Raw genomic sequence first — 27,959 nt, forward strand, 5'->3', positions numbered from 1 at the left:
ACTCACTTTTGTTGCCAATGGTTTAGACATTAATGGCTGTGTGTTGAGTTATTTTGAGGGGACAGCAAATGTACACTGTTTGGGGCTATGTCTCCCTGTATAGACCTATTTTAGTGCAGGATAAAAATACAGCTGTGTCAGGGTTAAGGCCCTTTCAAGGTATGTTAACTGTCTGGAATTTACTCAACTCTTAGATAAAAATAAAGTCAGTTAGTACAGAACAACACTATGATGGACACATACCTTTTACTCCCAAGTAAAGTCAGGCTAATGACCTGAAACTGTGCAAATACAAACTGCATTAGCAAGAGAGCAAATTCAAATAAAATACCTGAAACAATGTAATGGACTGTAGTTGTGAAAGCTGCTCTGAACAAATAGAATAGCAAGCAATATAAACTGAAGTGCTTAAAACATCAACGAACATGTGCCAAAAAGGTTATTGTTGTCAATTATTCACATAATCCTAGATTACAAGTTTTGCACTATAGAGGGTGCGAAATGAACGCAGCAAAAGTTGCGTTATTTCACCCTCAATAGCGCTGCCATTACAAGTTTTGAAAAAGCCGCCTTGTGCATGCGATATGGTTGCGTTGAGCTCCATACTTCACAAAATACAAGCGCTGCTTTGAGGTGCTTGTGCACGCTTTTCCCATAGACATCAAAGGGGAGAGTGTTAGAAAAAAAACTAACACCTGCAATCACGTAATTAAAAGCCCCGTAACGCAACCCCATTGATGTCTATGGGGAAAAAAAATGATGTTTAACCTAAGACACTAACATAAACCCCACATCTAAACACCCCTAATCTGCCACCCCCGACATCGCCGACACCTACATAATGTTATTAACCCCTAATTCGCCGTCACCAAAAAAATCTATTAACCCCTAATCTGCCGCTCCCGATATCGCCGCCACTATAATAAAGTTATTAACCCCTATTCCCTCTCACCCCAACATCGCCCACACTATAATAAAGATATTAACCCCTATTCCGCCGCCCCCGACATCACTGCCACTAAATAAAGCTATTAACCCCTAAACCTCTGGCCTCCCACATCACTACCACTAAATAAACCTATTAACCCATAAACTTCCAGCCCCCCACATCACAACAACCTAAAATTAAACTATGTTAACCTCTAAACCTAACCCTAAACCTAACCCTAATTGTAACCCTAACCCTACCTAAACCTAACACACCCTAACTTTAACATAATAAACATAGAGCTAAATTAAAGTTACAATTATTAACTAAATAATACCTGTTTAAAACTAAATACAAACTTACCTGTGAAATAAAACCTAAGCTAACTACAATATAACTAATAGTTATATTGTAGCTAGCTTAGGTTTTATTTTTATTTCCGTACGTTTGTATTTATTTTAACTAGTTAGATTAGTTAGTAAATAGTTATTAACTATTTACTAACTACCTAGTTAAAATAAATACACTTACCTGTGAAATAAAACCTAAGCTGCCTTACACTAAAACCTACCATTACAAAAAAATTTAAAAAAATACCATTACAAAAAATACCAAACGAAATTATCCAAAACAATAAAAATTATTCCTATCCTATTCCCAATTTTTTTTACTAGGTTTATAGGTTAGACCAGGGGTCAGCAACCTTGGGCCCCCAGATGTTTTGGAACTACATTTCCCATGATGCTCAGACACTCTTTAGGCTGTCTGAGCATCATGGGAAATGTAGTTCCAAAACATCTGGGGGCCCAAGGTTGCTGACCCCTGGGTTAGACGATTACCTTTCCAATGGTGGGTCTTGGGGGTCTGTAGCTGCTTAGATGCCTGAGATACAGGCTTCTAAGCAGCATGCCCCCTTTCCCTATACTTTGCATTGTCCATTTTAAATAAAGTTGTGTAGTGACATCATCACCTCATTGCACGTGACATCACCGCACAAAACGTGAACCCCCGGCGATGCCTGTCACTATACATATATAACATATACATAACAGGCACTCACTCTCCGGATTATTATAGCACTTTAAAAATAAATATTATTATTTTGTCAGAGACATGTCTCTTTGTCTGATGAAGGGGTGAGATCCCCAAACGTCACATATCATTGTATGTGCAGTGTGCTAAGAAGACAACAAACATTTTATAATTAACATAAAGGGGTTGTGCGGACATGATTCTCTGTATTTAACATTGCACGAGCATTTCTTGTGAAATGCTTGTGCAATGCCGCCCCCTGCTCACTCACGGCTAATCGGCGGCTAGCAGGGGCCATCAATCATCCCGATCGTCTTGGATAGGGATGATTTTGGTTCGCAAGACGTTAAGAAGCAGTGATCTTATGACCGCTGCTTCTTAATTGTGGTTTCTGGTGGACCAGAAACGATGGGGCGTCAATGCAGCATCCGCTGCTTGTTAAATCGACCCCAAAAAATACTCTGTGGCTATGTAATAAAGGAAAATCTGAATTGTATACATTAATGAGTTTATTATTCAGTAATATATATTTTATTGCTAACAATAGCTTAAAATATGAATTAATAGTTCATTGTAAGCTACTAGCCACTCAAGCTTTTCTGCAAGATGGCAACTAATTTCTAACAGAAGTGTGTGAAGCAGGGCAAGAGGACAAGCCGTGTGTGCCTGGCTACTAGACTATCACAACTTGCCAGACATCGGCCTTGTTTCTCTAACATGTATAGGACAATGAGTCTCTCTATGGTGGGAACTAGCGGCAGCTCATGTCCTGCAGTGCAGGTCGCTTACTATTTCCAGCCTTTTTATTTCCAAACTAAATATATATTAGGATTTTATAAACAGAACTGTTAATTTAGCTGACTGCACAAATGTCACTGTTTTTGTAACGTTTCCTATACAGCTTTTACACATTGCTTCTGAAACCGTTCCTCAAACACAGAGTCCTAAATTAACCTAAAGCACTGGTTTTCAAACCTGCCCTCGGGGTCCCTAACAGGCCTCATTGTGAGGTTGTCTGAACTAGAGCACAGGTGAAACAATCAGCTATTTAGTAACCATGGTAATTAACCTGCTCTCATCCAAGGTAATCCTGAAAACCTGGCCTGGGAGACAGGGAGACAACCCTACTGGGGAGGCCTGAGGTGAGGACAGGTTTGAAAACCAGTGACCTAAATGAAACAATAAATATAGTAGATGCCACTATACATAGAAAGAACGGGTTACAGTTCTTGACCCCGTCCAACCTTTTCACATGAGGGGAACCCAGTGAGAATGTTATAAAAATTCAATAAAAAAATATAACAGCTCATGTTTATTTAACAGATTATGTAACTCAGTTTAATAACCTGCAGCTTCCTCCTCAGATATAAATGCATGTGTGATGTTAAACAAACAAGGCTGATGTCTGTACTGGGAGCAGAGCCAAGATCCTTCGGGACATTCTTAGTGCCAAGGACACTGGCTGGGTCCAGGACCTTCCTACAGACAGGCTGTTCCCTCCACAGACTTGTTTGCTATGAAGTTTATATTTGTTGCATTGTTCCCACTTGGTTCCACCTTTAACACCAAACTCATCTACACAGCAACTCATGAGCACAACTACTATATATGAAGTAAACACAGTTTTTTTAACAGCTGACTCAGCCTTACATTACACAGTTTATGTCTCACTGACCTTTCCCCCACATCTGTTTCCTGTTGCCTTATCCTGCTTGATAGGCATGTTAGGCTGAAGGCTGCACAATATAGGAAGGAGATGTATGGCAGAGTAACAGTGGGGTGATGGGAGGTGGAAAAAGACAGTGGCTGGCTTCAAATCAAGTACAAACAGCACTTAAACATCTACATAGATTTTGATGGTACATAAGAACCATAGGTCCACCAATTTTCTATAAGTGTAAGCTTAATTAGTTCATAGGATAGCCTTATGCTTTCTTCAGGCATTCTTTAGGGACAGCCGAGTCAAAATTAAACTTTTATGAATCAGACCAGGAATGCGATTTTAAACATCTTTCCAATTTACTTTTATTATCAAATTTGCTTCACTTGGTATTCTTTGTTAAAAGCTAAACCTAGGTAGGCTCATAAACTAATTTCTAAGCCTTTGAAGGCCGCCCCTTATCTCAGCGTATTTTGACAGTTTTTCACCGCCAGACAGTGCTAGTTCATGTGTGCCATATAGAAAGCATTGTACTCATTCACTAAAGTTATTTATGAGTCAGCACTGATAGGATAAAATGCAAGTCTGTCAAAATAACTAAAATAAGGGGTTAGTCTGCAGAGGCTTAGATACAAGGTAACCACAGAGGTAAAAAGTGTATTAATATAATCGTGTTGGTTATGCAAAACTGGGGAATGGGTAATAAAGGGATTATCTATATTTTTTAACAATAAACATTTTCAAGTAGACTGTCCATTTAAGCAGTGTTGGGCTATGATGATACTGTTCTTTATAATAGGCAACATATGCATGTATAGACAGGAGGAGAGCTTATTGTTCCTATGTACTGCCGCAGAGACGTTTCTTTGAATTAACGGTTACAGGGACTTTTTTCCACCAAAGGATTCTGTGGACTTTTATACTTACTTTTGACATTACTGTGACATACTTTTACTGAGAATTGCAATTTTAATTGGATTGTTTAAATTAATGACCTATGCATATACTTTCACGTTGGCTATAAGGACCAATTATCAACACTTACGCGCGCTTCCTTTTAGGTGTTGAGATTTATAATTTTTAGACTGTGAATAAGAAGTCTTTTAACGGCTTAGTTTGTGCTGTTTCATATCTAGATGAGCGCTGTACCTTATCTGTTTAATCACAAACCATCCACTAGTATTTGATTAGATTCTATACATTGGTTAATGGTATGAGATGTTTTTAAATAGACTATAAATATTGGGCCAGATTACGAGTGGCGCATTAACAGAAACGCATGAGCGATAAGGGGTTAGTCTCGGTTGTTTGCGCGCGTTGGGTTTTCCGCTCATATTACAAGTTGAAAGTCAACGTGATCGCTTGAGCAAAATCACGATTTACACTACAATTATTACCACATCCTCAAAGCTCTAAAGCTGTATATGTATTTTTATATGTGTGTGTGTGTATACTGTATATATATATAAATCAATGTAAATATTTGCATAGGAAATTAGCACATCTAGGCAAGAATCCCTGCTTGCTTTTTCCCCTGAAATAACTCATATACAATGTTACCAATGCACAAGAGAATTCTGGGTAAGCTATGCAAGTTAGATATGCAAATTCTCAGTTTTTTTGCTTCAAAAATACTGTTTTAACACAGCGATCCTTTTAACAGGATTATAGCAGCAAATCAGAAATCACTCCTAGACAGCCTGTTTTCATTCTATTTGGAACTCATCAGTAGGAGATAGATTTCTGGTTGCTGCATTGATAAAGCTATTTTTAAGGTTAAACCAAAATTCATTAAAATTATGGGGGGAGATATAATACTGAAATTAAAATCCTCCATGTCTCAAAATTAAATCAATGTAAAGATACAAGGTAACCACAGAGGTAAAAAGTGTATTAATATAATCGTGTTGGTTATGAATTTTTATTTATATATATTAGGGTTACACCGATACCGATACTAGTATCGGTATCGGTGCCGATGCCAAGTATTTGCATGAGTACTTGTACTTGTGCAAGTGCACCGATACTTAAACCGATACCTCCAATTCCTACCCATATGCCATCTTGTGGCATTTTTCAAACTGCATGTTCCCATTTCATTTTAAGCTGGAGTGGAGGCTTAACTAAAAATTGCTCTGCCAATACAAATTGCTATTATTTGTATTATTGTACATCAGAGCAGTCATTCAGACAAACCCCTGAAGTACTGGGCAGTTAATAAACTGAGATTTAATGGCCCAAACATATCTTTCTAACCCATGCAGTAGTGTGAAAAGTGAAAGAGACTGTTCAGCTTAACGTCAAACATCCTTGCTGTTAGCAGAAACAGACTTATAGCTGAACATGCAGAAATGCTTCTGTTCCTTAATAAGAACTTGCCACTAACGTTTGAAAAAATATTCTAATTGCTAGATTGCCTGTTATACTGCTAGTTCTCCTCTTGTACAATTATGCTCAAAACATACTGTACTCTGAGGAACAACCTTAGCCAGGGCTGGACTGGGAATAAAAAGCAGCCCTGGAAAAATATGAAGACCATCCCTATTTTCTGTTGAGTCAGTAGAATGCAAATGCCCCATTTTTCTCAGAGGATTACTGGGATACTCCTTCCTCAATATTATTTTCAGAATTAAATTATATTACTTTGTATTAAGTACAAATGTTAGATTGATGAGTTATATAGGCACCCTACAACCCAATTGCATCCAGTAATCCCCCCTTTAAATTGTAGCTTTCCAGCTCTAGCTGCTGCAGCTGTTATTTATTGTTGTTATTATTAACATGTTATTGTAATATTATTATTTATAAACATGTTCTGTAAACTTTGTGACCACAAGCGCATAAAACTGTTTTATTATTTCAAAATGTCTTTTGAGATACAGTTCACAATTATAAAGAAGTGATCTTAAATCATTACTCTGTAATGTGCTAGGTAAACTGTCATGACATAAAAAGTGAGTATTTGAAAAAAAGTATCGGTACTTGTACTCGGTCTTAAAAAAATGGTATCGGTGCAACCGTAATATATATATATATATATGTGTGTGTGTGTATACTGTATATATATTTATATATATGTGTGTGTGTGCGCGCGCATATGTATTTATGTATTTATATGTGTATCTATGCATTTACAGACATATAGAGACATATATATACACATATAAACACATAAATACATATGTACCATATATATGTAAAAACATATTAATGCAATATTCATTTTTAATAAAGTGTTATACTGTAAATAGTTCACATTCCAATGTATTTCACAGAAGTGAATATGTTTTTGTAAATAGATATTCATATATATATATATATATGTATGTATATATATTTATACCTATATATAATTTTATATATATATATATATATATATATATATATATATATATATATATATATATATATATATATATATATAGGTATAGGTATAAATATATATTTGTGCAAAATATCACCAGATATATGTCCACTTGTAATCTATCCCATTATGTTTTTATGTTTAGTTTGGATATTTTGCTTTAATTAGTAACAATTGTAATTTAATGGAATATTCCAATAAAAAAATAAAATTATTTATTTTACTGCACTTTGGTTAAACACATAGTTGAATCTGCACACATTGTGTTGTGCTGTAGCATTTCAAATAAGGATACAGTGGCCAATCAGGTACAGGCATATGTATGTATGCTCCAATTACAGTTCAAACCATTATTTTCACAGGCAATACTTTGACATTGTGTTTAACCATTTTGCATTAGTCATACTCATAGTAAAAGAAACAGATCATTTTATTTTTGTTAGATTGTCCTTTAACTTAGTGTACACTTGTTTTGCGTTCACCTAAATGATAACATTGTCTTTCTAACTTTTCCAGAAAACATAACTTCAGAAAACCTCCCTAACAGCTCCTTGTTTGAGAATGAGACAGACAAAGAACAAATAACAGAAATGAATGGCTGGCTAGTGTGTAAGGAACAGGACGAGATGCTAAACTTAGCTTTTACAGTGGGATCTTTTCTACTCAGCGCTATCTCGTTACCGCTCGGAATTATCATGGATAAATATGGACCCCGTAAACTCAGGCTTAGTGGAAGGTTAGTAAATCCCTATAACAGCCACTTCAGGCCACTGTCCCCTTTTATGTGAGACAAAAATATAACGTCTGTCTTTTTTTCTTGCAGTGCCAGCTTTGGCGTTTCTTGTTTGTTGATTGCTTATGGAGCAAGTAACCCTAACTGTAAGTAGCATGTATTTGTGTGTGTATACTTGTTAGTAATAACTTTTCTCATTATAGCCTCTATTTATTATTATTCAAATCACTGTATGCAATTATGGGCTAGTTTACGAGTGGCACACTGTTGCACGCCAGCGGTAAGGGATATGTCACGGATCTTTGCGCTCGTCAGAAGTAGCGCGCATATTAGTTGAAAGTAAACAAGTTCGCTTGAGCGCAATTGAATTTAACATGTATTGGGATAGTGCAACTTCAGAACTCTGGTTAAAGGGAAACCTAAAATTTTTCTTTCATGATTCAGTTAGAGAATACAATTTTAAACAACATTCCAATGTACTTCTATTAACTAATTTGCTTCATTCTTTAGATATCCTTTGTTGAAGAAATAGTGATACACATGGGTGAGCAAATCATATGAGGCATCTAAGTGCAGCCACCAATCAGCAGCTACTAAGCCTATCTAAATATGCTTTTCAGCAAAGGATATCAAGAACAGTGGCGTCACTAGGGGGGGGGCGGGGGGGGCGGGCCGCACCCGGGTGACACCCTCCAGGGGGTGAAATTCAAAGAAATACAATGTTGAGATGCATAGATTATTTTATTAGAGGCTGGCATTTGTGAACATTAGTGGGACTGGGGAAGTTGTAGACACACAATTTTTTTGCCCCTTGAGCCAGTGCTGCAATTTCAACAAATAGTTTTCCTGGCTGCTTTTGCTTGTTTGTACTTTGCTCCTCCCCTGCCCAATTTCACTATGAATGTTGTGGGTGTGCCATGGGGCTTGCAAAGTTGCGCTGCTAGCCTAAACCTGCCTGCCTATCTGTGCTCACTGCTCAGTGACATGCGGCCCAGGGCTGTGCACTGACAGACTTGGAACAGAGTCAGAGAGCAGAATTTTCATAGTTTGTGCGCCTAAACCTTTTCTTCAGTGATTTATTTTAGAGTGCTCTGTTTATCTTTCATTTGATGTTCTGCTGAGCCAGGGAGCAGCTCTAGGCATGAGCTTTATAATTAATGCAGTGCAGTTTACATATTTTGTATGTGTGTGTCTGAGTTTTTGTGTGTCTCAGTGTTTTTGTGTGTGTGTTTTTGTGTGTGTGTCTGAGTTTGTTTCCGAGTGTTTGTGTGTGCATCTGAGTATGTTTTAAGTGTGTCTGAGTGTTTGTATGTGTGTTTGCCTGTGTTTTTGTGTGTGTCTGCTTTCTGGGGGGGGGTGACACCATGACTTACCGCACCGGGTGACACCAACCCTAGTGACGCCACTGATCAAGAAAATGAAGCACATTAGATAATAAAAGTAAATTTGAAAGTTGTTTAAAATTGCATGCTCTTTGTAAATCATGGGGGGGGGGGGGGAATTTGGGTTTCATGTCCCTATAACTTTTACGCGAGACAAAAACGTTGCATAAACAAAAAATAAAAAATATTCAAAAGACATGAGGTCTCTCAGGTGTTTGAAAAAAAAGGGCTTTAAGAGATACATCATGTCTATATATATATATATAAAACAACATTTACGGGGAGGCGAAAAGTGAGTTTAAAATCCTCCACTATGCAAAAGATATAGTGAAAATAACTCCTTGTGTAGTCCATTAACACATAGACAAGCCGGAAGACTTGCTTATTCCAAAGAAATCCTCTGAATACATTGTTTCCAATGCAGCAAAGGATTCTGGGTAAGATATGCAAATGAGGTTCGGAATGACTTTCATACTTCAAGCCTGCTGTTAGGCAGATTCCCTTTATGCCATAGCATTGCTGTATACACATCTTTTAAACTTAGTAAGGGTTAGTACAGTGATTCAGAACCATCCCATGACAGCTGTTTCATGGTGTTTACTACTCATCAGTTGGGAGTAGGTTGAATCACTGCAGGGTGAAGTTGATTTCTGGGCAAAATACAACAACATTTAAAATTATGGGGAGGCGAAAAGTGAGTTTAAAATCCTCCACTAAGCAAAATATATAGTGAATATAACTCATTGTTTAGTCCATTAACAAATCTAGACAAGCCAGAAGACTTGCTTTTCCCACAGAAAACCTCTGAATAGATTGTTTCCAATGCAGCAGAGGATTCTGGGTAAGATATGCAAATGAGGTTCACAATGACTCACTTTTATACTTCAAGCCTGCTAATAGGCAGACTCACTTTACGCCATAGCATTGCTGTATACACAGCTTTTAAAGTGAATGTACATTTTGAGGAACCAGTGTCCGTTTTTTAATAATCCTATTAAAAACAGGGGCACTTTCATTCATCAAACTTTACATTTCACTAGTTTTGTTAAAATATGTACCTTTTCTTTGTGAAACCCGCTCCTGGCGCTCCCCCCCCCCCCCCCGCAAACCTCTTCCTACGTCAGAAATTACGATCCCGGCCTTCCTCCAATCACGGCGTTGCTTTAGGCAATGATTCCCCCGGGGGGAAAGCCGTGATTGGAGGATGCCGGAATCGTCATTGCTGACTGATGAAGAGGCTTGCGACAGGCTGGAGAGTCTTTCAAGAAGAAAAGGTAAGTTTTTTAACAAAACCAGTGAAATTTAAAGTTTGATGAATGAAAGAAAGTGCTCCTGTTTTTAACAGGATTTTTAAAAACCGGGCACTCTTTCTGCAAATTTTACATTCATTTTAAACTTAGCTAGGACAGTGATTCAGAACCATCCCAGGACAGCCTGTTTCGTGGCGTTTGCTACTCATCAGCTGGGAGTAGGTTGAATCACTGCAGGGTGAAGTTGATTTCTGGGGGAAATACAACAACATTTAAAATTATGGGGAGGCGAAAAGTAAGTTTAAAATCCTCCACTAAGCAAAATATATAGTGAAAATAAGTCATTGTGTAGTCCATTAACAAATCTAGACAAGCCAGAAGACTTGCTTTTCCCACAGAAAACTTCTGAATACATTGTTTCCAATGCAGCAAAGGATTCTGGATTCAACCTACTCCCAGCAGATAAGTGGCAAACACCACGAAACAGGCTGTCCTGGGATGGTTCTGAATCACTGTACTAACCCTAGCTAAGCTTAAAAGCTGTGTATACAGAAACGCTATGGCGTTAACCCTTTAAGGACACAGATTTCAGTTTGCTCAATTGTTTTATGACGGAAAAATTCCGTCATATGTCCTTAAGAGGTTAAGTGCGTCTGCCTAACAGCAGGCTTGAAGTATAAAAGAGAGTCATTGTGAACCTCATTTGCATATCTTACCCAGAATTCTTTGCTGCATTGGAAACAATATATTCAGAGGTTTTCTGTGGGAAAAGCAAGTATTCTGGCTTGTCTAGATTTGTTAATGGACTACACAATGAGTTGTTTCCACTATATATATATATATATATATATATATATTATATGTGTATACGTATGTATTTATATGTGTATATATGTATTTACAGATATATACCCATATAAACACATGAATTCATATGTATACATATATAATCCTAGGTGTACAAATAGACTCTCATGTGTATAATCACATAAAAGTCTAATCCTCCTACTCAGCTTAGTTGTTCAATAAATAGTGTTATATATCATTATCATAGTATCATTGGTATGTGTATACTAAAATAAAACTGCATGTAATAAGCTACAACTCCAGCTTGCAAATCATGTCTGCAAGCCTAGTCATTCAATAAATGAAATGCAGGGACAATTTTATGAATACGGCTCTTTTGTTTGCAACCAGTTAAATTCAACCTCTTTATGTGTTTAATAATCACTACTTTGAATTGTGTGGTTTACAACAAAAAAAGGGTGCAAAATTAAGTACATAGATAAAGCAATATGTTGCAAGTCTGTGCCAGCAAAATCAACTTAGATACCTTCACATGCATAGTCATTGGGTCATCAACTAGGCTTGCTGATATGATTTGCAATCCGGAGTTATAGATCATTACATGCAGTTGTATTGTGGTATACACACACCAATGACACTATGATAATTACATATATCACTATTTTTTAAACATATAATCTGTGTGGGAGTAGGAAGATTGGACTTTTATTTTATTATACACATAAGAGTCTGTCTGTACACTTGGTGTTAATGTTTTTTTGGCGCAATTGTGCATGTGAGGTTAGGGCCCTGTGATCTATTTACACCTGACTTTTTGGGTCACTCTTCTTTGGTCTAAGGAAGGGGTTACGCACCCCAAAACATCACCAGTATTATTATAGATTAAAAATTGTTTTTGTTTTGCTTTTCTTTTGCAAATCCAGTGAGTGCAGTCTCTCTTTTTTGGTGTGTGTGTCTGTGTGTGTAATATATATATATATATATATATATATATATATATATATATATATATATATATATATATATATATATATATATTACCAAAAACATCTTATATATATATATATATATATATATATATATAAATATGTATTTAATAATAAATAGAACATATTATGCTATGTGAAGAACATTGGAATGTGAAATATTCATATTTTATGTGAGGTTAGTGCACTTGAGTAAACGCGATCAGGTTTGTGCGCGAGTAAGGCTTTTAGTTTTGTTTTTTTCAATTTTCGCGCTTCAGTGAAGTCTATGGGGGAATATGTTAATGAGTTTGTGATATTCAAAGTTTGGCTTTTTGCACGCATCGGGTTAGCGCTTGCACACAAACTTTTTACTTTCAACTTGTAATACGCATGCTTCCTGAAATGCGCAAAAGCTTACTTCTACCCAAGTTAACGCGCACACACTAATTTGCGCTCCACTTGTATTCTAGCCATATATAAGAACAGGCCAGTGATGTAATTCTCATTATTTTCATTTTCCTCCCCAGCTCTGTCTGTACTTATCTTTGTTGCTTTATGTCTAAATGGTTTCGGTGGAATGTGTATGACTTTCACATCACTAACCGTAAGTATAAAAATGACACTGTACCATCACCAACCTGGCAATATATTCCCTTAAAATTACACCTATTGCTGTTATGTAAAATTTGTGCTTTGTCCCATGCTTCCTATAGAGGGCAATTAACAAAATCTGTAACCTAGGTTTTTAAATTGCTGCAAATTGTCTTGACAAGTTATTTGATTTGTAGCCTTAACAGAATTTGTGTTCTTGCCTCTAGGCAGTGTGGGACATGCACAAGTTTTACACAAAAGCAAGAGATGTTTAAAGGGACAGTGCACAAAGTGTAATTATTGTTTTTTCATAAAATGGGCTGAACTTGCCTCCTTAATCCTATCGTAATTCTGTAAAGATTTTTGCACTACAGATCTCACAGTTTTTTCTCACAAACTAAAAGCTTTTCTCAAAACACTCAGAATATATATAACCCTAATAGAAAACATATGCATACGACAATATAGGCGATTGTAAGATGCTATATGCAGAAAGCAGCGTAATGTGATTTATATTGGCTGTAGGATTTAACTTTTAAAGTGCACCCCCTGCTCACTTTCCAGCGAGCACCATTTATTTTCAATAGGAGACATCTCGCCATTTGCAGGAAACTGCCCCATTTTTAAGATAATTCCACCTGGGCAGCCCCTGCGAGGGTTGGAGTGAAAACCATGTTAGATTGGGCAAAGTTTAGATCATGTGGCCCTATATATTGGTCATAAAGTAAACAGTGAGAAAGAAGGTAAGGAGGACTTTGTGCACACATTTAGACAGATAAGATAAAGAGGTCCGCTACCCCTACAAGCTCAGCTCATTTTATTGAGTGTGGTTTAAATTAGCAGAAATAGCAATGTCATATGGAAAAATAAACCTAATATAGCAATCCCCCATACCCTTTAATGTCATTTTAAGTTTATGTAAACGGTGCCCCCCAAATCTTAACTTGGACAAGCGAACTATGCAACTATTCAGCACATTGAACCTATGTAATAATATGAAGTGTTCCCATGAAATGAAATAACAATTCTTATACTGATAACACAACACTACAAAACACTGGTATCAGACCAGGTGAAATTCTCAGCAGACATAAATGTAGAAAAAACCCAGTGCTTACCATTTAATAAGTTGAAATAAGCTTGACAGACCTAGAAATACAAAGTCAACAAACATCTTGTAGTCAGCTGCTACAAAGCTTTCTGCAGTACATGTGCAAAATATTGTGTCTTCCATGTCATTACCCTAATGAGCAAATGGGTTAATTCATGCTTATGATCCCAGTTTGCTTTTAAGCGCTCAGTCTTTTCTTTATGTAAGTACTCATTTATTTTGTAGCACTAACAATAATCCTTTTTATGGCAGGGATTCCCTTTTGTTATTGTTTCATTTGCTGTGTTTTGTTAGGATGCTGCTATAGTCTCAGATATTGTAATGGTCATGTTGTCTGTCTGTGGCCAAACCAACACCCAAAATCTCTAAACTATTCTCCATCTTAATTGGTAATGTGGTTAAATATTACCCTGGGGACAGTGTACATGTTTCAGTCTGAACCTGTTCAAGTAATAATAAATAATGAGCTGATACTGCATAAATTCTCTTAATATAGCCTCAGAAAGATGTGAAGCAGTACTTCCTTTTAGTGATGGTTTCATAAGAAGAAACATGGAAATCAAATTTAAAGGGGCATTTCACTGTAAAATTGTTTTTCCTCGTATGTGTTCCCCATGACTTATACCAGCTGCAGCATATAAAATGTATTAGAAATTGCTCATTTATGCTTCTTTTTGCAGAAGAAATTACTGGATTTACTCTTTAGGGACAATCTATCAAAGTACAGCAGCGGATCATGTCCGCCGCACATCGATAAATGCCGACAGCATACTCTGTCAGCATTTATCATTGCACAAGCATTTCTAGTGAATGCTTGTGCAATGCCGCCCCCCTGCAGATTTGCCGCCAATCGTCCGCTAGCAGGGGACGTCAATCAACCCGATAGTATGCAATTGGGCGGATTGCAGTCCGCCGCCTCAGAGGTAGCAGACAAGTTTAGGAGCAGCGGTCTTAAGACCACTGCTTCTTAACTCCTCTTCTGGCGACCCTGAAGGCTCGTGCCGAAACAGGTTTATACGGCCGTGATAAATTGGCCTCTTTGAAACCACAGCCCATTCAAAATAGGCTAAGCTTGCAGATACAGTAGATCCGATCTTGTTATTTTATCACTCAAATACTTCCCTTTTTTTATCTCTTCCACCTCCCACTCTGAGTTTTAATTCTTCTGCTGGATGTGTATTACATATCAATAGCCTATACCTAGGTATAGAAACTTTCAGTATAGGTAGAAATACTACAGTCTAAATCCGCTATTTCAATTGCCAATTCAAAGGCTAAGGAGCTATTTGTAAACAATAAAATACTCTCCAGCAGGTAAATGGATGACTGGGAACAAACAGGTTTTTGGGTAAACTGTCCCTTTAAAGGAACAGTCTACTCAAAAACATTTTATTGTTTAAAAATATAGATAATCCCTTTATTACTCATTTCCCAGATTTGCATAACAACACTGTTATATTACAGGGAGTGCAGAATTATTAGGCAAATGAGTATTTTGACCACATCATCCTCTTTATGCATGTTGTCTTACTCCAAGCTGTATAGGCTCGAAAGCCTACTACCAATTAAGCATATTAGGTGATGTGCATCTCTGTAATGAGAAGGGGCGTGGTCTAATGACATCAACACCCTATATCAGGTGTGCATAATTATTAGGCAACTTCCTTTCCTTTGGCAAAATGGGTCAAAAGAAGGACTTGACAGGCTCAGAAAAGTCATAAATAGTGAGATATCTTGCAGAGGGATGAAGCACTCTTAAAATTGCAAAGCTTCTGAAGCGTGATCATCGAACAATCAAGCGTTTCATTCAAAATAGTCAAGAGGGTCGCAAGAAGCGTGTGGAAAAACCAAGGCGCAAAATAACTGCCCATGAACTGAGAAAAGTCAAGCGTGCAGCTGCCAAGATGCCACTTGCCACCAGTTTGGCCATATTTCAGAGCTGCAACATCACTGGAGTGCCCAAAAGCACAAGGTGTGCAATACTCAGAGAAATGGCCAAGGTAAGAAAGGCTGAAAGACGACCACCACTGAACAAGACACACAAGCTGAAACGTCAAGACTGGGCCAAGAAATATCTCAAGACTGATTTTTCTAAGGTTTTATGGACTGATGAAATGAGAGTGAGTCTTTATGGGCCAGATGGATGGGCCCGTGGCTGGATTGGTAAAGGGCAGAGAGCTCCAGTCCGACTCAGACGCCAGCAAGGTGGAGGTGGAGTACTGGTTTGGGCTGGTATCATCAAAGATGAGCTTGTGGGGCCTTTTCGGGTTGAGGATGGAGTCAAGCTCAACTCCCAGTCATACTGCCAGTTTCTGGAAGACACCTTCTTCAAGTAGTGGTACAGGAAGAAGTCTGCATCCTTCAAGAAAAACATGATTTTCATGCAGGACAATGCTCCATCACACGTGTCCAAGTACTCCACAGCGTGGCTGGCAAGAAAGGGTATAAAAGAAGAAAATCTAATGACATGGCCTCCTTGTTCACCTGATCTGAACCCCATTGAGAACCTGTGGTCCATCATCAAATGTGAGATTTACAAGGAGGGAAAACAGTACACCTCTCTGAACAGTGTCTGGGAGGCTGTGGTTGCTGCTGCACGCAATGTTGATGGTGAACAGATCAAAACACTGACAGAATCCATGGATGGCAGGCTTTTGAGTGTCCTTGCAAAGAAAGGTGGCTATATTGGTCACTGATTTGTTTTTGTTTTGTTTTTGAATGTCAGAAATGTATATTTGTGAATGTTGAGATGTTATATTGGTTTCACTGGTAAAAATAAATAATTGAAATGGGTATATATTTGTTTTTTGTTAAGTTGCCTAATAATTATGCACAGTAATAGTCACCTGCACACACAGATATCCCCCTAAAATAGCTATAACTAAAAACAAACTAAAAACTACTTCCAAAACTATTCAGCTTTGATATTAATGAGTTTTTTGGGTTCATTGAGAACATGGTTGTTGTTCAATAATAAAATTAATCCTCAAAAATACAACTTGCCTAATAATTCTGCACTCCCTGTAAAGGGATACTGAAACCAATTTTTTTCTTTCATGATTTAGATAGAGAATGCAATTTTAAGCAACTTCCTAATTTACTCCTATTATCAAATTTTCTTTGTTCTCTCTCTTGGTATCTTTATTTGAAAAGGCAGAAATGTAAGCTTACGGGCCGGCCAATCTTTGGTTTTAGCACCTGGGTAGCACTTGCTGTTTGGAAGCTAAATGTAACCACCAATCGGCAAGCGCTACCCAGGGTCCTGAACCAAAAATGGGCCGGCTTGCTTTTTCAAATAAATATACCAATAGAACGAAGAAAAAATGGTAATAGGAGTAAACGAGAAAGGTGCATGTAAATAGATTTGCAAGATTGTTTTATGTGAATTATTATGAATATGCACAGATAACCTGTCATGTGAAGATGGATGGTTATATATAGGCTTTACTAGAGGAACCCAGATTTTGTCATTGTTTGAATCCTGTCTAAGTTAGGATTATATCATAGGGAGATGGTGCTATCTGAATACTGTTTGTTTGGGGGCGGCGGGAGTACTTGATGTGCTAAGTTTTAGCAGGTCAGACAAAATGTTCCTGTTATCGTATCAGTGCCGCATTCAGATAGGAATAACTAGACTCACAGTGTAGGTGAAATGGCTCTGTGAACCTTGTCTGTTATATTATGTTTGGTAACTTGTAGAAAGTACTTTCAGTATTTAAGGTTTATATTTTTCTTTACATTCTGGGGTATTTTCCGTCCTTCTTTGCATAAGTGCGTAATGACTGGGCTTTCAGTTACTTTACACCCCCTGAATGGCATCTGTTAACCCCTTAAGGACCAGCGACGTACCCTGTATGTCGCTGGCCTTTTTTAGGGACTTGATTGTTTTATAGCGCGGTCTTGCCACCAGCGTTGAGACTGCTCTATTCCACAAAGCCTGCTGGAGGGAGGGCATTAATAGCGTGTTCTTGCTAGACTTGTGCTATTATGTCCTGAAAAAACCCTTAACGACCAGTGACATACAGGATACATTGTGGTCATTAAGGGATTAATAATTCACTTGGGATGATTCTTTGTAAATGTACAAATGTCCACCATTTCTTAAGTGTTTCATTTTAGCTTTTGGGACAATAAAACTGTTACAGAGAAGTGGAGACTAGAAACAAATTTGGTTTGACACAAAGTCATGATAACTGCTGATATGAGCTTTGGCATGAAGGCCCTTAATATTATTTTCTTTTGGAATGGACAGGGCTTGATGCATTTGTTCAAAATCTAGGAGCTGGACTAGATAAATTATTAAGCTTATGGTTAATGTGAAAAACCCACCGATATACATAGACAGTAATGAAGGAATTAGGAAACATTTTATACTTGCTTGATTATAGAAAATAGTACAGAAAATCTATTTCTAGCTTAAAATCCCCTAAAGTACAGCAGTTCTACTGTACTTCAGGAACAGTGGGTGTGACATGCAAATAAGCACTTAAGTGTGTAATTCTGTAACCATGGTAACATGGCTCCCTATAATACTAAAGCCACTGTTTTATACACAACCATTAACACTGCACAGGGTGGAATGCCTATATAATACAGAATCAGCTGTTTAAAGCCGTTTCACCCCTCTTTGGACTCCCCAACATAATGTAAACCAGGCCGTGCAAACAAGTAATGTAAATAGTAAGATGTTAAATAAAATACAGAGGACACATAAGGGGGTTAATCACTGCTGTGACACACAGTAGTGATGTAACCGCTTGATTACAAGTATCACTCTTGCAAAGGTTAATTAACCCATTGATTACATAGAAGACACACAGCAGTAATTTTAACCTTGGCTGCTGGAATATACACAGGAAATCTTGGGGAAAATCAGCCAGAGGGGTAATTTTATCAGCAGCCTCTGAAGGTGAAGGTGACAAGTTTAGGGGGTCCATTTATCATTGTGCGGACAGACATGATCCGTTATAGCGAACTATGCCCACCGCACATCGATAAATGTTGTCAGCATACTCTGTCGGCATTTATCATTGCACCAGCAGTTCTTGTGAACCACTGGTGCAATACCGTCCCCTGGAGATTCGCGGCCAATCGGCCGCTAGCAGGGGATGTCAATCAACCCGATCCTATTCGATCTGGTTGATTTCTGTCCGCCGCCTCAGAGCAGGTGGACAGGTTATGGAGCAGCGGTCTTTAGACCGCTGCTTCATAACTTGTGTTTCTGGCAAGCCTTCACACGGGGCATCAAGCTCCGTCCGTAGCTTGATAAATAGACCCCTAGAAGTGCATTTTACTGGTCACTAGGTTAGATGTCAACAAATGTATTATACAATTTAGGAGCCAGACATTCTTTTAAACGCAGACATTCTTTTAGGAGTCAGGCTGTGGACAATAACCCAAAAAGTTAGGACCCAGGGGTAAAATTCTAGGAGCCAGTGGTTCAGAGCACAGTAATGCACTGCCAGTTTTTAACCCCTTTTTTGCCAGCAATCTGGCAGGATATTTTTGTTTGTTTTATGGAATTTGCTTCAGTCTGCAGTTTGGAAAGAGCATTTCAGTATTGAACTTCTAATGTTATGAATACATTTTTACTGCTAGAAAGCAGCTGCAGTTAACTGTTATTTGGCAGAGCTCTGTGCATATTAGTCAGTGGTTCCTGCCCATCACCAGGCTGTGTGCTTGAATAACATTGTACTAACCATGAACTTGGAATACATTACTGCTGTGTGTGTGTTACAAACAAAATAAAATTGCTCACAGCAGCCTCACCCAGACTTTCTCCATCCAGCACAGGTGCAGTGCTCTCACAGTTCACTTAAGGACACTGATGGGCACTGAGATTAGACACCAGTTGCACGCAGTTCACTCTTGTCCCTTTGTAGTAATCTACTGTATAGCAAAATGATGTCATGTTGTATGTATTTCATTGCAACTGCAACCTCTTCAAATCTGTTAAAATGAAGAGGTGGACATGATAGTTGTGTGTGTATCTATATGTAATTTAAAGGGACATTAAACACTAAATAAATGCTAGATACAATGATGCTGTCAAATAAAAAATTATTCTGAGAATAAAATGTAGATGTATTTTTTAAAAGTTTTATTAGCTGTTTAAATATTAGCAAAATAAGTTTAACGTTTTAGTGACTATAAAACAATGGGAGCTGCCATGTTGTAACTTAAGTTACCTTCTCTGCTGTGGCCAATTAGAGGCAGTTATAAATAGGTCACTAGAGTGTGCAGCCAATGGCTATGTGGCATATAACAGTGTTCTGCACTTACATTTCTTACATGAACAAAAAACAGCTCACAATTTCAAAGTAGAATTACAGGAAAAGGGGACAAACTAAATAATGAAAGTATATTGTATTTGTTTTAATATATATGATTTATCATTTTATATCACTATCTCAAAGTGTTTAATGTCCCTTTAAAGGATCTAGACTCTAACCACATTAATAACTGCAATTGTGCTAAATTGTAACGCAATATATATATATATATATATATATATATATATATATATAAGGACCAGTAAGACGTTGTAGAGGACTAATAAGAAATTAGACTGCTCTATCACTTTGTTAAAAACCCTTGTTCTGAAACACAATGATTAACCATAATGCACCATTCTTATAGACATGTGGCTTGTGCTGCAAAGTAAATTGTGACAGCGTGGTTTGGTGACGTCTATGATGCATGGAGGCTGATCAGAACCATTGTATTAACACAGTGTGAAGAATACAATGTCTTAGAGTGTAGACAAGTGAATAGAAAACAGGTGTAAGCTAAGACCCTTGTATTGTTGAAAGAGACCCTCATCCATCTGCTCTTTGAAAATAATAAATATCTCTTTGTTGTGTTTGCTTTGGTATTATGGGGCCATCTGTGTTCTACTGCAGTGAAGCATTTGAAACTAACCTCAATAGCCTCAATATAACAAAATGCAGTTGTTTATTTTTAACAATTGCATTTACATTGCATAATTATTAGTAGAAGATATTATCTTCTAATGAAATTAGCACATTTTGTAGCTATCCAATTATTATTTATATCAGAGTAAACTGTTGAAGGGATAATGTATTATAGTGTTTTGTTTTTTTGAAAAAATTAAATTTGCTGAATAAAAACCAATTTTCTGTGGGTGAGTTTTCCACATAAGCCAGTGAGCAATAGATACTTTGGTATTAGTTGCACATCCAGTTTTTACTTAACCTTTTCTTATATTAGCACAGTTTTCTAAAGAAAAAAGATGTCTTTCATATACGTGGGTCTTGTAACTGCTTCTCCTAAAAGTAGAAATTGGCTTATTGTTCAGGAGACAGCATTTCTTTATTTACTTTTAAACTCAGCTCATTGCTTTCAGTCTTAAGAAATAAGAGTAAAAAGGAATAAATAGTAAAATAAATTCTGTATTTCTTGAGATCATGCAAGATGCTAGTTGTGCCAATAATGAGTATATTGTATTTCCAGTGCAAATCTTTTACTTCAATGATAATGTTTTAAGGTAGACTAGGCAACCCTTTGAGTTGACAGTTTGGATAAACCAGTCTGTTCTTTTCTAATCCTTGGAATTTGATGTTCTTTTTAGCTGCCCAACATGTTCGGGGATCTGCGCTCTACTTTCATTGCTCTGATGATCGGATCATATGCTTCCTCTGCCGTCACCTTCCCTTTCATCAAGGTGAGCATTTGTTCTCTTATACATGCCTCTCAACATTTGTGACTGGGTATCAGACACTCAGGAAGTGGATGGGGCTGGCCACCATTTTGTGGGAGGAGCCATGTTGGGAGGAGGTTTAATGGTTTGTGGTGTGTCTCTGCGGTTGGTGAGTGTGTTTGGGCGGTTTGTAGTCGTATATAGGTGCACCGTTGATGGGGCTAAGGGAAATTCTGCAAATGGGACATATAGCTGTCTCAGGAAGACAGTAGGACAGAGCTCAGAATCAGGGACTGTCCCTCTCAAATAGGAACAGTTAGGAGGACTACTCTTATGTGATGTCCAAACCAGTTCATCTGAGAACCTATGTACTTCACATTAAAGGGATACTAAACCCAACATTTTTTATTTTATAATTCAGATAGAGCATGCAATTTTAAACAACTTTCTAATTTACTCCTATTATCAATTTTTCGTCGTTCTCTTGGTATCTTTATTTGAAAAAGCAGGAATGAAAGCTTAGGAGTCGCTCCATTTTTAGTTCAACGCCCTTGATAGCACTTGCTGATTGGTGGCTACATTTAGCCATCTAATCAGCAAGTGCAACCCAGGTTCTGAACTTAAAATGGGCCGGTTCCTAAGCTTTCATTCTTACTTTTTTCACATAAAAATACAAAAAGAACGTAGAAAACTTGATAATAGGAGTAAATTAGAAAGTTGCATAAAATTGCATGCTCTATCTGAACCATGAAAGAAAAAAATTGGGTTTAGTATCCCTTTAATGTAAATCATAGATTTATTTAACACAATTAGTTATTATAGCAGGACACAGCAACGACTTTGAAATATATTTTTCAAGGCATTAAGAAGGTACAAATTGTATTTAAAATAATAATTTGGTCACTTAAAAATACTAAACTATGGGTTGTTATGGAATTATTTGGTCTGGACCCTATTCATTTTCTAGGAGAATTACAAAGTGCAGTGCATTACTAATAATTAAGTATATGTTCTCTGAAATAGCTTTGTATGCAGTTAAATAAAATATGTCACAGGCTTAAAAAGATTAAACTAACGATAAGTAGTTTATACTGGCACGTGATCAATGTCATATTAGGACATGGATTATGAATCTTGAATGTATATTTTGTAAATATGTTTGTGTTACGTCTCTGTTTTGAAAATGAACACCAATCTCGTATATAGAATTCATATATTATTAAACAGACTGCATATTTTTAGTATACTTTTGGACTTATCTTTTTTTTTCCTCAGTTTTAGCATATGTGTTCCCCCAACATAGTGTTGTAGATTTTTTTTTTTTTTAAAGGGACAGGAATGTCAAAATGAATCTTCCATAGTTTAGATAAAGCATGCAGTTTTAAGAGGCTTTGAATTTCTGGATGTTTTTGTTAACTTCCATTGAACATATTAAATGGTCTAGTTCATTAGACATTGTAATACACATTATTGTTTCATTCTCACTTTGTGGTGGTTCACTTGGGAACTGCAGCACATTGCAGCTCCTAGACAGGATATGGCTTTGTGGGGGTTTTCATTAGTCCCTTTATTAAAGAGCGAGATTGTTGCTTGCATACAAACTTCTGATGTGTGCCTTCCTTTTATTACCATTGACTTGTTATTTGCAGGAGAAAATAAATAAAAATATTTCAATTTGCACCTTTTTGTTTATCTTTCAGGTAATATATGATCTTGGGGTGACATTTATCAGCATCTTGATAGTCTGGGCCGCCTGTGCCATCCTTGTTTTTTTGAACTGCTTCTTCAATTGGCCGCTAGAACCTTTCCCAGGCCCAGAAGACATGGACTATACGTAAGTTGCTTGTGCACAATTACACCTGCTTATATACCTGCTGTCATAGAAAGATTCTTCCATGTAAACATTTCTTTCTTTCTTCCACCTAGAGTAAAAATTAAGTTCAGTTGGCTGGGATTTGACCACAAAATCACTGGGAAGCAGTTCTACAAGCAAGTGACCACAGTAGGGAGGAGGCTCAGTGTAGGAGGATCCATGAAGAATCCTAAAGAGCTTTCTGCCTTGCAAGAAGGAAACAAATTGTGTCTGTCAACTGTAGACCTGGAAGTGAAATGCGAGGCGGATAATACAGGTGCATCTCTTTCTTACAGTTTGCCACTGCCATTATACATGAAATATTCATTAAAGGGTCCTGAAACCCAACATTTTTATTTCATGATTCAGATAGAGTATACAATTCTAAACAGCCTTCTATTTTACTTTTATTGTCACATTTTCTTTGTTCTCTTGGTATATTTTGTTGAAAAGCAGAGACGTAAACTCAGGAGTGTGCATTTGTCTGGAGCACTATATGGCAGCACTAGCTCCTGTTATGTAGTATGCCAGACACTTACCTGGCTATCTCTTCAAGAAAGAATACCATGGGAACAAAGCAAATCTGATAATAGAAGTAAATGGGACTTTTTTAAAGTTGTATGCTCTATCTGAAACACAAAATATATTCTTTGGGAATATTAAGATTGATTGTTACTATTTAAAAACGATTGAAAAGTATCCTTTCAAACTTTCAGATGTTAAAGCTGATGTTCAAATGTTAACATTTGTCTATAGAAACATTAAAAGGTTGAATATAAAAAATGTTTTCTACTTTGTAAAATTTATATTGAAATCGACTGATTTCTAATGCATCTAATGGCTGCAGCCTGAGGGCTGTATTCGTGTGTATTATAGTGCTGCGTGCTAGAAGGTTAAGGTGTCACATAAATACTGCACCTTCCTTTTAGAGTGGTCGCTGCTGAAACAGGAATCCATCGTCACCGATATCCATATCGATATTCACCGGACTTGATGCTTTAACCAAGGCTGAATTTGGTTAAAGCATCAAGTCCGGTGAATATCGATATGGATATCGGTGGCGATGGATTGCGGTTTCAGCAGCGACCACTCTAAAAGGAAGGTGCAGTATTTATGTGACACCTTAACCTTCTAACACGCAGCACTATAATACACACGAATACAGCCCTCAGGCTGCAGCCATTAGATGCCTGTCGAGGTATCGTCTCTAATGTTGGAAGTTCACACATTGCTTCATGGGAATAAGGAGAACATTAAGTGCTTCATTTAGTGCATGAATTTGCACACTCCACACAAGAAACTTGTTACAGAGGTCCACTGGACTCTTTCTATCAATAACATTTCTCACCGTTTGGTTAATAGCTTGCTATATGAATGTGTGACTTCATACCTTGGGCTGCAATATATTTTCGCTATTTATTTTTGCTGTCTTGCATAGAGTTTTTAGTCCAACAACTTAGATCCCAATAGACTACCTGCCCAGACTATACCCCGCATGCATTTTCTCACGGGGATTTGTGAGCAGCAGGGTGTAGTTGTATGGATCATTATATTACACTATCTAAACATATATGCTGACTCTCATGCTTTCTTTGTATATATAGCATGGTAACTGCTGTAACTTTGTCGACACTGCATTTATTTGTGTATGCTTTAAACTAATATATAAGATGTAGCCCTGAAAATCTAACATCTTTATATGGTTTACTATTTTGCTGCAATGGTATGCATGAGGGTGTCTTGGTTTTCCTGACCAGTCAGGTTTTTCCTATACTGTTTATTGTAGACAAATTGTTCTACTATCTTGCACAATATCTTTCTACAATAGTTTGATTAGCTTACACACTAAGATTATTATTTTCTTGCACATCCTTAAGGGGGATGCAATGTGTTTTTGAATCGAATTGCTGTACCAATAAATTGACATTGTGTTTATTTAACTTAAGAGCTGTGCATTTTTTGTGACAAAAGAGTGCTGAATTTCCTGTCTTTTTTTAAACAAAATACCTATTTGTTTCTTTCTTGCTCCTATATTTTCTTGATATATTATTTATAAGGGTCTGCAACATTAGCCTTATTTGGCAATTTTTTAGAGGGTAGTACACTTTTTTTCTATACCCTCTCACAGCAGCTTTTTGTCTAGCAATTGCTTCTCACTCTGCTTTCTGCTTGATTATATATATATATATATATATATTATATATTCATACATACATATACACACACTATATATATATATATATATATATATATATATATATATATATATATATATATATATATATATATATATATATATATATATTAGACATGTGTGGGGGAAAAAATCTGCATTTATTTGGCAATTGAATGTCAAATATGGCCACAGACAGCAGCATTTAGCTATTTTCGGGTCTGGTTTATATTAGTGTGAAAGAGCAATACACAAAGATCTGTGCAAATCCTGATATTTGTGTGTTGCTCTTGCACACTGATATATGTGGGCTGAAAATATTTGAATGCTGCTGCCTACAGACATATTCGGCATTTGTTTAGCAAACACACATTATGTCATTTCTGTATTTATTTAATCCTATATTCTGATCTGTGAGGGAGGTGCATTAATGAATTCATTAACTGATCTATTGGTGCTATCATGCAACAGAGGTTACGGGATAAGCAGAATTAGTGCTTATATTTTAACGTTATAATTTTTTTAATGGCAGCAACTCCATCCTTCATGAAGAGTGTATTCAGTCCCATCCTGCTGCTGAGCCTCATCACTATGTGCGTCACTCAGCTACGGTTAATCTTCTATATGGGCGCCATGAACAACATCCTGGAGTTCTTGGTTGATGGAGATATAAATACTGGTAAGATATATTTTATGAACTTCTAGCTATAAATATGTTAATTTCCTATTTTGTTTCTGGATGTTTACTCTAACGTTATTTTTCTATTTTTTTCTGTTATTTGTTTGTAGTTATCCTATCAATATTTCTGAAGTACACACAAAGCTATATATATATATCTATTTATATATTATAAAGAAGAAAATTGCTACAATAGAATGAGGTGATAATTAAATTACTGCAGTCTTAAAAGAGGTCCATAACTTATATTTTTTTATTAAAGGGATACTAAACCCAATTTTTTTTTTTATTTCATGATTCAGATAGAGCATGCAATTTTAAGCAACTTTCTAATTTACTCCTATTATCAAATTTTATTTGTTCTCTTGGTATCTTTATTTGAAAAGGAAGAATATAAGCTTAGGAGCTGGACCATTTTTGGTTCAGCACCTGGGTAGCACATGCAGACTGGTAGGTAAATGTAGCCACAAATCAGCAAGCTCCTAAGCTTACATTCCTTCTTTACAAGAGTAAATTAGAAAGATGTTTAAAATTGCATGCTCTATCTGAATCATGAAACAAAAAAAATGGGTTTAGTATCCCTTTAATTTTGATCCAATAAATAAATGAAATGATGTTGTTATTTTGTGAGCAGTACTAAGGTAGGAATATCCCTCGGCTAACTTTATTAATCATGTGATAAACTATGTTCAGATAACTGCGTTTTTATCAGTACGGAAGCAAACTATACTGCAACACATGGATACAAAATAAGGGCAAATAAGCATTGCTGCAGCAGCTTGCGGTATATTCCTATTGCTTTAATCAGTTATGGGGTTATTCCCTTTGCTTAGTCTTTTGTAAGCACTTTAAATCACCTACAAAATGAACAGCTTCTCTGTCCCTTAATGTAGATAATCTTTTTAGCAAGTGTTATGATTCATACGCTGTTTACCTCAGATGTGAACATCCTAGACTGCCAAACAGCCTCTGCCAGGAGTTCAGTGTGAATAATCCAGTCTGAGCCTGCTTTATGAAGGGTGACGAGCGGATGGGCTGAGAGTTCTGTTTTGAGAGCCTTGTAGGCATGAGGCTCATGTGAGTGTAGAGGAGGAGATAAACTGTTATACAACACACATAGAAAGGTGTCCAGACCCCTGCAGCAATAACTGGAATATAAAGCTTTAAATGGAGGCTGCCAGTTACTAGGGATGCTTCAAACAAGCAATTAAATTAATTACGGTAAACAGACACAGTAATACAATTATATGTATTTTCAGCGATGGAAAACTATCAATAAAGAGAAATAGGTTACAAGAAATACAAGTCTGTTCAGTGTTAAAGATAGTTTGCTCCATTACAAATGCAGCGTCACCCGCAAAATCCTCCGCCACCAGATTTTACACGATTTTGGTATTACATATACGGCGTAGCATACAAGTTACGCGCGTATATTTCACCCTTCAGTCGTATTTTTTTATCCCCATAGACTAACCTAGAACAGCCGCGCAATTTTGTATCCAATATACAGCGTAAGGCTTACGCGCACAGAATTCTTAAAATCTACTCCATTCTCATCTCGCCACATATTGCAGGCGCAGCAACCCTTGCACTGACTAAAAAAGCAACGTAACTCCCTGGAAACCTTAACAAACACATACATTTAAGCAGCATCTCAAGGTTAAAGGGACATTATACTATGATATTATTTTTTAAAGGTTTATTTGTGTATTTGAAATAGCTGATTTTGTTGTTTGAAGCCACAACCTAATCAAATGGATTGAGCTTGT

General features: G+C 36.9%; 1 protein-coding gene across 2 annotated transcripts in view; it reads left to right on the top strand.

The window, feature by feature from the left end:
• The window catches only part of SLC43A2 (solute carrier family 43 member 2), a 70,084-nt gene that overhangs the window by 26,410 nt on the left and 15,715 nt on the right, over positions 1-27,959 (top strand). For both annotated transcript variants that reach the window (XM_053706233.1, XM_053706234.1), the window contains 7 exons: positions 7,501-7,720; positions 7,808-7,863; positions 12,652-12,728; positions 21,418-21,510; positions 23,187-23,320; positions 23,413-23,615; positions 26,044-26,190. In XM_053706233.1, the coding sequence (XP_053562208.1) occupies positions 7,501-7,720; positions 7,808-7,863; positions 12,652-12,728; positions 21,418-21,510; positions 23,187-23,320; positions 23,413-23,615; positions 26,044-26,190 (930 nt within the window). The remainder of the gene's footprint in view (positions 1-7,500; positions 7,721-7,807; positions 7,864-12,651; positions 12,729-21,417; positions 21,511-23,186; positions 23,321-23,412; positions 23,616-26,043; positions 26,191-27,959) is intronic.

This window comes from Bombina bombina, chromosome 3, assembly GCF_027579735.1.
Source record: "Bombina bombina isolate aBomBom1 chromosome 3, aBomBom1.pri, whole genome shotgun sequence".
Lineage (NCBI taxonomy): Eukaryota > Metazoa > Chordata > Amphibia > Anura > Bombinatoridae > Bombina > Bombina bombina.